General features: G+C 39.9%; 1 protein-coding gene across 9 annotated transcripts in view; it reads right to left on the bottom strand.

The window, feature by feature from the left end:
- Window positions 1-15,154, bottom strand: part of katnip (katanin interacting protein) — a 1,410,884-nt gene that overhangs the window by 1,376,430 nt on the left and 19,300 nt on the right. For 4 of the 9 annotated variants that reach the window (XR_015525275.1, XM_087309978.1, XM_087309975.1 and 1 more), the window contains 4 exons: window positions 11,067-11,204; window positions 6,404-7,181; window positions 1,972-2,682; window positions 1,679-1,887 (listed from right to left, as the gene is read on the bottom strand). Coding sequence is in view for 7 of the 9 variants with exons in the window: in XM_087309978.1 (XP_087166104.1) it covers window positions 1,679-1,887; window positions 1,972-2,682; window positions 6,404-7,181; window positions 11,067-11,204 (1,836 nt within the window). In the remaining 2 variants the exon portion in view is untranslated. Of the gene's footprint in view, window positions 1-1,678; window positions 1,888-1,971; window positions 2,683-6,403; window positions 7,182-8,400; window positions 8,549-11,066; window positions 11,205-15,154 lie in introns of those variants that run through there. The other 5 variants (XR_015525276.1, XM_087309980.1, XM_087309979.1 and 2 more) reach the window with 4 other exon arrangements.

Raw genomic sequence — 15,154 nt, 5'->3', positions numbered from 1 at the left:
CATAAATTGTACTAAAGTGATCTAAAAAATTTATATCAATAAGTTTTCTCTTTGCACCACCAGGTGGCAGTCTTTGTACTTTCATTTTTGGGGTGCAGATTGCATAAGTTTTATTAATATATAACTTTATTTATTTTATTAATAACTATAATTTTTTATACATAGTTAAAAAATATTTACTATTTTCCCAAGTGTATATAACTACTACTGTAAGAAAATATCAGAATTCAGTACATACTTACTGTATTATCTTTGCTTGAACTGAGCCGATCTAATCCTGTTTATATGAATTGAACCTACTTCAGACCAGCTTTGAGCCAGCAGAACTGTTGCTATGACAACAACTCTCAGATCAGCTTTGAAGAACGAAACGATCCTGGATCATGTCAAATCGTCAATATCCAAATCCAACTAACTGAAAAATCCACCTACGAAGAACAGACCCCTGGAGAAGTCTGCTACGTCTCATTTACACGGAGCGTCAAGGTCAACGCTTCCCATTAACTCGAATGGGTGACGTCAGGCATTGGCGAACTGCATTGTGAATCCTTTGGCGCTGCTTCAGAGGCATTGCTCACTGCAGAAGTTGGGACTTGCTCAACTTTTCAAGCGCCGACAGAAGCGTCAGCCAATCAGATCGCTGTATGCAAATACACCAGCTCAGACAGTGGCCTGTTGCTGGCTAATTTCATTGGCTGACGCTGCTATGACGATTGCGTCAGACCCAACTTCAGACACGCCCCTTCTGTCAAGCGTTGACGCTGAAGCTGAATAGGTGTTACCGTACGTTCACACCGAAAGCGGCGAGAGCGTCGAAGTAGCCGGAAGTCATTCATTTTCAATATGGGCGATATGGGCGTCGAGAAGAGTTGAAATCAAGTCAACTTTATGGTAATGAGCTATGATGCGGTTCGGCGGCAAGCAATCAGAATGAAGACGTCCATCTCTTGATAGGAGTTCAGAGAACACAGACCTGTGAACTTTGATTTGATGGGTTTGATGAATGCCGTCGCCGGATTTCCAATTATTTACAATGTTTTTTTACAGGAACATACATTAAATAAGTTACTGGCAAGTTACTGATGTGCATTAATGTTATATATATTTATCTTTAAAAAGTGGGAATCTCACGCGACGTGACAGTACAAAACAGTATAACGTTAGCTTCAGGATATTTCAGACATATGGACACATATTGGATAAATAGAGCAAAGCCACACCACACGGCACACACAACTTGATCTTCCATTGTTATATGAATTTGATAAGAAGTGCGCAACATTTTCATGCTAGAAACATGTTTTATGCAGGAATGGAACTGATATGCTGCAACGACTCCTTTAAATACGAGATCAATGTAGCGGGTTTTGACGCTCTCGCCGCCGGAGCTGAAAGCAGTCCGCGTTGTCACCATGGCGGCCAGAGCGAACTTGGACGCTCTCGCCGCTTTCGGTGTGAACGTACGGTTAGGCTGTAATAACTCTCCCCAAACCCTTTCCCCCATCTTTCTGGATGAATTGTCTTACTTTATTACATCCAATCAGCTGCAGTAGAAAAAAAACAAGCCACGCCCACTGTTTTCTCATTTAATCTATTCCATTTCTCTAGAAACTGCATCATAATATTTTTTTAAAAAACATGGTCGCGGCTTCATGTGGACTTTAAGCCTGCTCCTCACCGGTATCTGGTGGCTCCTGAAGCCGGCCTGTGTGAACGGCCTCTCGTCTCCTTCCCCGTCAGCCGTCTGCGGCCGCTGGAGCTCCTCTTCTTCTACACTCGGTCCACTCGTCTCCATCTCATTGCCAAAAGTGTCATCAAACTGCGCCATGGCCTCCAGGATCTCATCATCAGTGGTGAAGAGAATGGTGTCTCCAAACTGATCCAGTGCTGACACAAACAAAGCATGAGATTTACGCTGGCATTCAATTTCATTTACATCTGCTCAGACTTCAACTGTGTGTTGCTCCATACCTCCAGAGAGTGTTCCAGAGGCTTTAGCGATCTCTCCACGAAAGATGCAGCGACCATCAAGAAGCATCTCCATCTCTCTGACTCCTCTGAACGAGTGAATCCTGGACTTGTTGTAATTCCAGACCCGTATCATAGCCAGGCAACACCTGCCACCCAGATCCATGCAGACCACATGCCTGCGTCCCGGCGTGAAGGGAGCTAGCCAGAGGTGCATGTCGTCTTGGGTGCGGTGGACACCGTCGGTCAGGTTTTTGACCACTCGAGGGTCTTTCCCGTATGCAGGAAGAATGTTGATATCGGGTGGGTCGGCAGTGATAATGACGGGTGTGATGGGCTCACCGCTAGAGGAGAAGATCTCGATGCCATTCAGACCCACGTAATGCCGGTCACCCCATGTGGAGAGTATGTTAAAAACGAGGTGTCGGCCCTGCGGGAGAACCGGGATCTCGAAGTCTTCGTGAGGGTCATCTTCAGGGTCGTCTGAATCTGGGAGAGCCGGTGATTGAGCAGCTACAGGTGCGGGACGAGACTGACGCTGAAGAAACTCGTCGAAAATATCTCCCTCCAGCCCCATGTTGGAGATTCGCCCTCGCTGACACTGGTTGAACTTGGTTAAAGAGTCCCAGGACTCCATTAAGGGGTCGTCTGATTGGCACCAGGGTGGTTTGGGTCGTCTGTTGCGCATTGATGATGATGATAGGCTGCTCTCCTCTGTGGAAACAAGAGGAAATAGAGTCTGGAGAAAGGAGATGATTAGCTGCAAACCTATCTGCGCAATTCATTTTTGAAACGAGCACCGAAAATTACGCCATATATTTTCATATTTAACAAGACATTAAATGCATTAGTTCTGTGATTTTGTCATTTACACAAATAAAAATGTTTTAATTAGTTTGCATTAAAATATTGCATGTGTACTGTTCCACACAACAGAATTGGTCATGTATATTGAATAAATTAACCGGATAAAAATGAACCATTCCTGAATAATTATTAATTCATTTTCTTTTTAGCTTAGTCCCTTTATCAATCAGAGGTTGCCACAGCGGAATGAACCGCCAACTTATCTAGCATATGTTTTACGCAGTGGATGCCCTTCCAGCTGCAACCCATCACTGGAAACCACCCATCCATACTCTTATTCTCACACATAAACTACGGTCAATTTAGCTTGTTCAATTCACCTATACCACATGTGTTTGAACTGTGGGGGAAACCGAAGCAAACCCACGCCAACACAGGGAGAACATGCAAACTCCACACAAAAACATCAACTGACCCAGCCAGGACTCGACCTAGTGACCTTCTAGCTGTAAGGCGATCGTGCTACCCACTGTGCCACCCTCTAAATAATAGTAACAATATTTTTTAAATAATTAAATTTACGATTAAATTATTAATTAAGGGGCAACACCCTGGCTCAGTGCTTAGCACTGTGGCCTCACAGCAAGAAGGTTGCTGGTTCGAGTCCTGGCTGGGTCAGTTGGCATTTCTGTGTGGAGTTTGCATGTTCTCCCCTTGTTGGCGTGGGTTTCCTCCGAGTGCTCCAGTTTCCCCCACAAGTCCAAACACATGCGCTGAATTGATTAAGCTAAATTGGCCAAAGTGTATGTGTGTGTGTGAATGATTTTTCATGGATTTTTCCCAATACGGGGTTGCTACTGGAAGGGCTAACGTTTACATTATAATATGTACACTTGAGTCAGAACTATTAGCCCCTCTGAATTATTCGCCCCCCTGGCTATTTTCTTTCTCTAATTTCTGTTTAACGGAGAGCAGATTTTTTCAACACATTTCTGCACATGATAGTTTTAATAACTCATCTCCAATATCTGATTTAATTTCTCTTTGCCATGATGACAGTAAATAATATTTCACCAGATATTCTTCAAGACACTTCTATACAGCTTAAAGTGGCATTTAAAGGCTTAACTAGGGTAATTAGGGTAACTAGGCAGGTTAGGGTAATTAGGCAAGTTACTGTATAATGAAGGTTTGTTCTGTAGACCTGGGGCCTCATGTACGAAGACTTGCGTGGAAATCTTACTAAAACATTGCGTACGCACAAAGCTGTAAATGTGCGTACGCAGAAAAAAATTCAGATGTATGAAACACTGCGTACGCCGAATCTCACGCATATTCTTTTGTACATCTGAATGAACGTGAAACTGAGCGCAACATGCACGAGCGCAAAACCCCTCCCTGCCTCCTCCCCCGTATGAATATGCTAATGACTATGCTAATGGCAAAACCCAACGAAAAAGCAATGGCAAAAGCAAGCAAAAAGAGAAACTCTGAACAGAATGTGAATTGGAGGTGCTGCTTTCGGAGGTAGATCGGAGAAAAGCGGTGTTATTTGCAAGTTTGTTTTTCGGAATTAACAACAAAAGAAAAAAAAAATAGAGTGGGAGAGTTTAGCTGATGCGGTTAACACAGTTGGGTCTGAACATCGCACTGAGTGCATTTAAAAAAGAAATAGTCTGGTTTATATCTGTAAACTGTTGCAGCACTCTGAACAGTCTCAGTGGCGCGCTCGTAAGACGCATGTGATCATGTTTTGACACGTTCGAGCATGAACTCGGCTCGAATCCAGCGTCTGATGAACTCTTTCTTCTTTCCCCCCCCCCGCTACATATCATATTTTGCCTACTATTTATCACGAGAAAGACTAGTAGGAATCATTAATAAGTTTGTGCATCATATTTTATTTGCACATTTATTGAATGTAAATGTTTCTGATTCACGCTTGCAAATTCATCTTCAGATAGTGTCTTTATAGCAATGTGCGTGCGGTAGATCGCTCAGATTACATTGGGAAAACAGGCGACCACTGCAAATTGTTCTTTAATGTTTAGCTTGTCAACTGTATGGTATGGAAACCTTATATACCTGCTAGATGAACCCGTCTCATACAGCTGCCATTGCAAGGCTCAGACACTTTGTAGAGATGAATTTAACACAACTGCCTCTAGGAGTCGCCAATGGAAATAAAACAGACACGCACAAAAAATGTGCGTACGCCTGCCAAAAAGCTGCCGTGAACCTGCGCACATTCCCACGTTCAGTTCATTGTTAGTAAATCCAAACGTGAGCGATTCTGAGCGTGAAACCTTGCGTACGCAATGTTTTTGTGCGTACGCAGCGTTGATACATGAGGCCCCAGGGGTTCACAAAGTGGGGGTCGGGACCTCTCGAGGGGTCGCGGGACAATGAAGGGGGGGTCACCTGGTGATTTAAAAAAATCTATTTATTATTATTAAATCATATAGGAATGACCATATTTTATCCATAACCAACAGAAGAGAAAAAATATAGTTGTTTATAATTACTATATAGTTACTATAGTAGCTTATAGTTACTAGTTCTATTGGATTGCGACCCCAGTGGTAATTACATTATATTAAAGACACAGCAATAGAGTCAGATGCAGCAGATTGATTTTATAACACCAGGTTAAAGTTTCTGGCCCATTTACCGCACTGACATTAAACGAAGAATATCCCTGGGTGTATTGGTGTGTGTGTGTGTGTGTGACATTGCATGCAAGGTTTCTGTATTCATAACCAGGATATTGGGGGTCGCGAGTCACTGGCATCATCATATTGGGGGTCGCAGGCTGAAAAGTTTGGGAACCCCTGCTGTAGACTATCGAAAAGTATAGCTTAAAGGGGCTAATAATTTTGACCTTAAAATAGTGTTTAAAAATAAAAAAAAACTGCTTTTATTCTAGCAGAAATAAAATAAAAATGACTTTTTCCAGAAGAAAAAATATTATCAGACATACTGTGAAAATTCCCTTGCTTTGCTAAACATCATTTGGGAAATATAAAAAAAATTCAAAGGGGGGCTAAAAATTCCGACTTCAACTGAATATTATTGGCTGAATAATAACCTCCTTGTGTGGATTTTTATAACTCAGATTCTATACGATCTGAAGAATGAAAAAGACGTGACTGATGTAGGATGGTTTTTTTCCGCTCGGGGCTGTCTTTTTTCTACTACAGGCGCACTGAATGCAACAACAAAAATGCGATGTGCAGCCGGTGGTTAAAGGAAATATAAGCAGTGCTCCTCATTGTAATAAACGCATTCAGTGTAATCAAGGGCTAATCATGTGTCCTCAAGATCTGCATATTTGTTTTACATATCATGGTCAATTATGGTAACATTTTACTGTATCTGTATGCTTTAGTAGAGTCTATTCCTTGGATTATTCCTTGGATTTACTCATTTTTTTAAGATAACTGGTTATTAACAATTTATTTGGGCTGAATTTAAACGAACAAATTAGGCTGAACATTAATATAATTAATTTCTTTGTTTAAATTCAACACTTAAAAATCGTTTGCAATTATTTAGCAGAAATCATTGAAAAATGACCATGCTGTTCACTGAATGCAATGCATGCTCTGCAAAGTATTTAGAAATGCACCTGTCATGATGACATCACTGCTGTGATCTGGCTGTGTTTTACTGACTGCTCGAGCTGAACCTCTCCGTCCACTGACGGGTCTCTCCGCTCTCTGCTCATCCCACAGATCCAAACCCTGCTCCAGCCGCTGGCTCAAGTGCTGCTCGTCCCGCTCCTGTTTGACCTCCGACCTGTTCTCCAGCCCCAAATCAGAGTCCAGATCCAGCGAATCAGAGCTGAACTCAGCAGACGCGGTTCTATGTGGGCCCTCTTTGCAGGCACGCACCGGATTGCAGGAGATCTCAGGAAGAACCGAGCGTTTAGATTTGTGTTCAGACGTCCGGAGCCATGGAGGGCGCTCTTTTTCTCCAGACGCTTCGGATTGATCTGCTCCGAGCGGCTGCAGCCAGTGAGGAACTCGGCTGGAGGATGGTTGCGTGGTCACAGTCTTCATCGGCTCCAAAATCTCCTGCTTCCGTCCTGAGTGTGAGGTGAGGTCTAAAGGAGGAGTGTTTATTTCTAGAGAGTCTCTTTGCATTTCCGTCTGGCAGGTGTCCGGGTTTATGAGGCTCTCCTGGATCGTTTCTTCTATTTCAGCTTCCTGAGGGTCATGGTCTTGCAGACTGTGTGCTGAGGAGACAGGGTTTGGAGAGGTGCATTCTGGGAATTGTGGTTCCTGGAGGTCAATGGTGGTGCTGTAGTCGAAGACCTGGTTGCCGCAACCTTTCTCCAGCTGCCCCTCGAAGACCAGAGTGCTGTTCACATACAAGCGGACGTGCCGAGCGCCCACGTCCAGATCCTGGTGGGGAAATAAACACATGTGCATGTTCATATTGATCAGTGGATGTTAGGGTTATGAATTTGAAAAACACATGGGGGTGTTTATACTGTAAAATATGACATTACTTTTTATATTAGCACACAAAAAAACCTGATTCACATAATAATAATAATAATAATAATATTAATAATAAAATAACAAAATATTTTTTGCACTTTATATAAATATGTATTACTGTATAATGTTTACAATTTTATTGCAAAATAATATTAGAATATATATATATATATATATATATATATATATATATATATATATATATATATATATATATATATATATATATATATATATATATATATATATACACACACACACACACACATATACAGTTGAAGTCAGAATTATTAGCCCCCCTGAATTATTAGCGCCCCAGTTTATTTTTTTACCCAATTTCTGTTTAATGGAGGGAAGATTGTTTCAGCACATTTCTAAGCATAATAGTTTTAAAAACTTATTTCTAATATCTGATTTATTTTATCTTTGTCATGATGACAGTAAATAGTATTTTACTTGATATTTTTCAAGACACTTCTATACAGCTTAAAGTGACATTTAAAGGCTTAACTAGGTTAATAAGGTGAACTAGGTAGGTTAGGGTAATTAGGCAAGTCATTGTATGATGATGGTTTGTTCTGTAGACTATCGAAAAAAAATTCTGCTTAAAGGAGCTATTAATATTGTCCCAAAAATGTTTTTTAAAAAATTAATAACTGCTTTTATTCTATCCGAAATAAAACAAATAAGACTTTCTCCAGAAGAAAAAATATTATCAGACATACTGTGAAAATTTCATTGCTCTGTAAAAAATCATTTGGGAAATATTTAAAAAAAAAAAAAAAAAAAATATATATATATATATATATATACACGCACCGCGCACACACACACACGCACGCACGCACGCACACACGCACACACGCACACACACACACACACATAGTTAAAACACAAACAATGAGCATAAATAAAAAATATTGTAATTGTATTGCAAAATAACGCATGTGGTTTAATTACTTCAATGTACATCTAAAAGCAAATGCTTTTGTAACCAAAGCTCTAACAGAGTGATGGTAACGGTGATGCTAGCTTTAGCAAACACTAAACACTAACACTGCATATTAGAAAGGCATTCACACACTGCTAGCTCACTATCAGGACTATGACAGAAACTCACACACTTTCTCCTCATATAAAGACGCCCCACCGTCGAGTCTCTTGGTTTTAACGTGTAACAGGAAGCTTGAACATCTCTCTCTCGTATGCTGTAAACGTGTTTGGTCTGATGGAGCGCTGTGTGGGGGAGCTAAACTCGGCTAATCCCTATCGCTAATCTCCAACTGTTCTACATACATAGACACTCACACACACACACGCACACACACACGCACACAAAATAAGTCACATTTTTTATGCTTTGACTTGCTACCTCTGAATGTATCACAGTTCTTCATGACACTCACATGTCCTCATCTGTAGCTTATGCACACTATTTGCTCTAAATGTAACATGCAGAACAATAAAAGGTGTTGTTTTACTTTGCCGTTGGTTCAGAGCAAATAACTCTTTTTGTTTTGCCTTTTTCTTCTTCAAAAATATCTGTGGCGGTTCATTCCACAGTGGCGACCCCAGATTATTAAAGAGACTAAGTGGACAAGAAAATGAACGAATGAAAAGTTTCTCACGCTTGTCACATTCATCATAATTTCTAAGTATTTTTGTGGGCAAAATCCAGTCATTTAATTTTCCATCTACCCATTAAACTATACAATGGGTTGTTACATACAGGATTTGAACTTGCAATTCTGGCATGGAATTATGGTGAACTAACAAAGATGCTAAATGCCTCTATCCACTAGCGTGCATACAAATATAGAAGTGTAATTGACTCAGACCAGTAAATACTCATCTGGGACACCCTAGAAACTTATTAACAGGGTTTCTGCAAACTTTTAGACTTTTCAAGACCATTAGGAATGAAATTTCAGACTTAGAAAAAAAAAAAACGCTAAGGGAAATATTTTTACTTGCCCTATTAAAATTCAAACACATAATTACAAACAAATGTTGTTGTAAAAAAGGCAATTAAACCAAATTACTTTTTGTTGTTGTATTGATTGGTTTGCTTTAGATCGACAGAGGAAAATTGAGACCTGTTTAAAGTGACTTAAGACCTACAACACCATATTTTAGTGAATTTAGGACTTTTTAAGGTCTAAATTGTTGTTTTTGAAATTTAAGACCCCGCTGTCTTTTTCAGCTTGTGTTATGATGAAATCGAAAAGTTTAGGTTGGTAAAGTTAATTTTAGATTGGATGTTTATAGGATATTTGCCTAAATTGCTTTATATATATATATATATATATATATATATATATATATATATATATATATATATATATATATATATATATATATATAGACACAAATATGATGTTTAACAGAGCAAGGAAATTTTCACAGTATGTCTGATAATATTTTTTCTTCTGGAGAAAGTCTTATTTATTTTATTTTGGCTAGAATAAAAGCAGATTTAAATTTTTTAAACACCATTTTAAGGTCAATATTATAAGTCCCTTTAAGCTATTTTTTTTCAATAGTCTACAGAACAAACCATCATTACACAATAACTTGCCTAATTACCCTAACCTGCCTAGTTACCCTAATTACCCCAGTTAAGCCTTTAAATGTCACTTTAAGCTGTATAGAAGTGTCTTGAAGAATATCTAGTCTAATATTATTTACTGTCATCATGGCAAAGATAAAATAAATCAGATATTAGAGATGAGTTATTAAAGCTATTATTGAAATGTGCTGAAACAATCAAACAACAAACAGAAATTGGGAAAAAATTTAACAGGGGAGTGAATAATTCAGGCAGGCGAATAAAGCAGGCATATGATCAGTCAAAGACAATTTTTGGCCCTTTCAATGTGAAAACACACACACACACACACACAAAATAATATTATGCTAAATATTTAAATCCTGGTAATTAAAATGCAAAGATAACAAATTTGACAGATTATCACCATTATTTGTCATTATTTCACCATAACTGTTTATATAAGCTATTTTATAAATAAATATTAGCACTAGTAAGTCTGTCTTAGTTTAATTGCTTGTAAATGTCAACACTTTTATTGTAATGGAAAACTGCATGAAAGATGTTTGTTGATATCAAATTAGTTCATGATTCTTATTACAGTTTTAGGAAGCTGGTGGTCGTGTTGCAATTTCACAAGCACATTATGAGTGATGCAACCATGCAGTTGAAGAGATCAAGTTCACTGTGAACTGAGAAAAACTCCATAAAAAGATTCATTTATTTAATTTCCTTTGGCTTAGTCCCTTATTTATCAGGGGTCACCACAGCGGAATGAACTACCAACTATTCCAACATATATTTTACACAACGGATGCCCTTTCAGCTGCAACCCGATACTGGGAAACACCCATACTCTCTCATATTTATTCACACTCATACACTACGGCCAATTTAGTTCATCAAATCCCCTATAGCGCATGTGTTTGGACTGTGTGGGAAACTGGAGCACCCGGAGGAAGCACACACCAACACGGGGAGAACATGCAAACTCCACACGGAAATGTCAACAGACCCTCCTGGGGCTCGAACCAACGACCTTCTTGCTGTGAGGCCACAGTGCTAACTGCTGAGCCACCGTGCCACCCACGAATAAACAGTCTCTTGAAGTAAATTATACAGAAACTCCTGAGAGCGTCTTCAACAAGCTGATCTGTTGTTTTCTCTGCACAATGTCAGCAGCCGTCACACTTTCTGAAACAGACTCTACAGTGAGTGTTTTCTGTGTTTGTACTTACATTAAGGCTGCGGTTATAATTCCAGATTTTCATCCGAGAGATGCTGAAGTTTGGCGATCGCTCCACGTTCCTGATGATAAAATATAGCTGGACCGGCGCGTGAAACGGGCATGACCACATGTGGCGCTCTTTTGTGGTCTAAACACACAAATATAATACACATTTACTTCATATCAATCACTGTTAAACCTGGCATTACTCAAAAGATTTGATAAACTAGTGGTGGGAAATAATGAATCATGATCATCACATCCAAAATTAACATTTGCTTTAATATAAAAATTCCGACCCTTCCTATCTGAACATGCAGCTCAACTCCTTGTTCAAGCTTTTGTTCTCTCCAGACTGGATTACTGCAACTCTCTACAAGCCGGGCTTCCAGCTAACTCTATCAAGCCTCTTCAGCTGCTCCAGAACGCAGCAGCACGAGTGGTCTTTAATAAACCTAAAAGAGCACATGTCACTCCGCTGCTCAACCGTTTGCACTGGCTGCCAGTTGCTGCTCGCATCAAATTCAAAGCTCTGATGTTTGCCTACAAAGCGATTTCTGGCTTTGCTCCTTCTTATCTGCTCTCACTTCTGCAGATGTATGTGCCCTCCAGAAACTTGCGTTCTGTGAATGAACGTCGCCTCGTGGTTCCATCCCAAAGAGGGAAGAAATCACTTTCCCGAACTCTCGCGCTCAATCTGCCCAGTTGGTGGAATGAACTCCCTAACTGCATCAGAACGGCAGAGTCACTCGTTGTCTTCAAGAAACGACTAAAAACTCAACTATTTAGTCTCCACTTCACTTCCTAATCTGCAATTGCCTCTTTAGCTATACCACTAACTGTACTCAAAAAAAAAAAAAATCTTACATTACTAATGCTTTTCTTCTTAGACTTTACACACCTGAAACTTGCCTACAGCACTCATTCATTGTTGCTCTTATAGTTGTGTAAATTGCTTCCTTGTCCTCATTTGTAAGTCGCTTTGGATAAAAATCGTCTGCTAAATGACTAAATGTAAATGTAAATAAAAATACGTGTATTAGATATATTTTCTGTTTATGTAATATCATGGTTTCCGCTATATTTATTCTTCCATAGCAGGGCACCACACTAAAATTCATCCTACCACGGCTACATTTCAGCTTCTCATTTAAAACCTTCACACGTTTTTGTATTATTAGCAGGTGATAATCGCACCAAAACGTAATAAAAGGTAAGCAAATTATAACAGCGCAATGATTCTGTAATTGTAGTAGTGCTGTGCGTTATTTGTTTTAGCCTTTAAGGTGACATGCTGACTGACAGACTGACAGGGCTGTGCGATGCTTAAGGCCAGCAAACGCAACATAGCTTTCAGTTAAGATGAACACAGCTTCCATAATTATACTTTATAGATAAAGGTCCATGGCACTGTAGACAATGACTTTATCCTGCTGGAGTTTATAGCCGTTTCACTTTACTTCAGGACTTATAAATGCCGCTCTGTAGGTCTATTGGAGACGTTCAGAAATATTCACAGCAAATCTAATAAATGTTGGAGACATACTCACTACATAAACGCACTAAATCGCACTTCAGCAGTGTTTATTTGAGAACGCATGAGAAGATCTGCACGCAAGCAAAGAGATATGCATGCTCGTATTACATGAATGCGATCTCGTGTAGTTGGCAGATCTGTGTAAAAGGACATACATACATACATACTAGGGCGATGTTGACCAATTTGGCATCGTACAATTTCTAATGTGAAACATCGCAATAGACAATGGCATCGTCATCATGTGGAAAAAAGGGGTGGGGGTGCTTGATAGAGTACGCGCAACGTGTTTGAACAGCTAGGAGGGAGACGCGTGATTTCCGGGAGATTATCACTTGTTTGGGGGCATTATGAGTCCCACAAATACATAGAGACTCCCGGAACTTCCGGGAGACTTGAGATGTCTGAATATCATGTTTAACAACTACAGTGAGACGCGATCCAGCGGTACATCCTTAATAAACCGTCCGACGTCCACTGCTCTCTGCCTGGAGCTCAGAGAAGCGCATGACAGTGTGTGGCTGTGTGTGTGTGTGTGGCTGTGTCTGTGTTTTCAGCGGAAGGAGGACTTTTCAGAAATGCTAGGTAAAACAGTTTGGATGTGGATCATTTTCGCTTTAAAATGCCATGTTAAAGGGTCATGACACCCCTCACTTTCGGTTAAAGTCTACTTCAGAATTTTTTCAAAAGATGCATGATTAATGGGCGTGGAGCTCCACGAGCATCGGGCAGGACTGGGCGTGGCCAGCAGGGGAGAACATGAGCGAACAACTGTTGTTGTCAGTTGGCTCACAAAATGAGACAAACCGTGAGGAGACGCATGAGTTTATAGTTCACAAAGTTAAAATGCAAAGAAATGAACAGTGATTTAATGCCCTGCTACATTTGTTTTTCGTAATTTCATATACACATAACCACAATTTATATAATTATAAAGATAATTGTGTTCATGTAAACACTATAAATGAGGACTTCTCCCTCAATCCCCGTATCCAGCAGACTCAGTGCAGCAGGTCTCCTGACCTGTCTATTTTAACCATTAACCCTGCTGGTAATCTGGAGGATTTAGGCAAACACAGCAGCACGGCGATGTGTCTGAATGTGAACGAACTCCTGATAAAAGACAGCGTCCGCCATTCTCTAATTCTCGTGCTGCTCTCCTGACAAAAATGCTAGCAACACACACACATCTTTGCTGTAAGATCTCCCTGACAAGATCGCAGGGGAAAACATGCAACAAACCCCTTGGATGATGGAAATAAACGCATATGAGCCTTCATGAACGGCTAAATACTGTGCCGTGGTTTCCGTGTCTCACAGCACGGGCTTGACTCTGGCAGGTCTCATGAATAATTAAGCAGCCGGCTCTTCTCATAGGATAAGAAAACTCCGCTATGAATAATAATGAGAAACCGACGCGTCATCATTGCACTTGCAGTTCTGCGCTACGTCGCCGATTTTGATCCGCCCCAAAAATCATTTTAAACCCGGAAGCTGAAATCAGCTGACAAAAGCTCAAAATTATCCAGTTTTCCCCACAATTAAAGCTGACAGGTGCTAACATTGTCTTAACTGATGCTCAACACACACACATCTGTTAATATAAAAAAAAAAAAAGTTCTCCGGTGTGTCCTGAACCTTTAACACTTAGACGTATTAGTGTAAATGGGGCTTAGGTGTGTATTGTTCCCAAGCGGGTTTGCATCGGGGGTGGGACGGAGGATCTGCGATGCTGGCTCAGCATTGAGTCGTCTATTGACCATCAGTGATGGATGATGGCATCGTCTATCTGTCCAACCTTAATACATACATACATACAGTGGGGAAAATAAGTATTGAACTGGTGATTTTATTTCTCAGAAAGCATATTTCTAAAGGTGCTGTTGATTAAAAAAATGTTTGACACAGAGAAAAAGTGTTAAACACATGAAGAAAGGAAGGTGTGGAAAAACAGTGAAAGCCCAGACAGCAGCTGAAATCTCTCAGTAGTTCTTCAGCAACCCTCTGACCTTCCTCAGTGTAAATGAATATCAGCTTTCCAAAATCTACATTAGCAGGAGGATGAAGATGAAGCCAGGGTGGACATTTTAGAAGGACAATGATCCAAAACACAGCCGAGGAATCTCTCAAATCCTTTTAGAGAAAGAAAACTATGCTGTACTCCAAATCATCCGACTCCAATCCAAAAGAAAATTCGAAATAAAGTTATCAAATAAAGTTGATAGTCGAGACTCACAGAAGCATCAAGATTTTCACTCTGTTGAAGTCTGTGAGTAACTTACACCTGAGCAATGCATGAGACTTCATTCTCCATATGAGAGGCGTCTTTAAGCTGCAGCACCTAAAAAGCCTTTTATAGAAATTAATAAACATATTTCATTGTTATCACACACAACTCATTCTTCAGATCTTTTTTTGTTTGGTTTTATTTTTATGATTGTATTGTTTGGGTTTTTACCAAAATCTGGTTCAGTTCCATGGCAACAGCTCCTTTAGAAATATTAATTATAATATTTTAATATAATTATAATAGAAATATTAATATTCAATACTTATTTTCG

Source organism: Danio rerio, chromosome 24 (genome assembly GCF_052040795.2).
Source record: "Danio rerio strain M-AB ecotype USA chromosome 24, GRCz13ab, whole genome shotgun sequence".
In the NCBI taxonomy this organism is placed as follows: Eukaryota; Metazoa; Chordata; class Actinopteri; order Cypriniformes; family Danionidae; genus Danio; species Danio rerio.
Note: the sequence above shows the minus strand (reverse complement) of the source record. Positions and strands in the feature narration are given on the sequence as shown.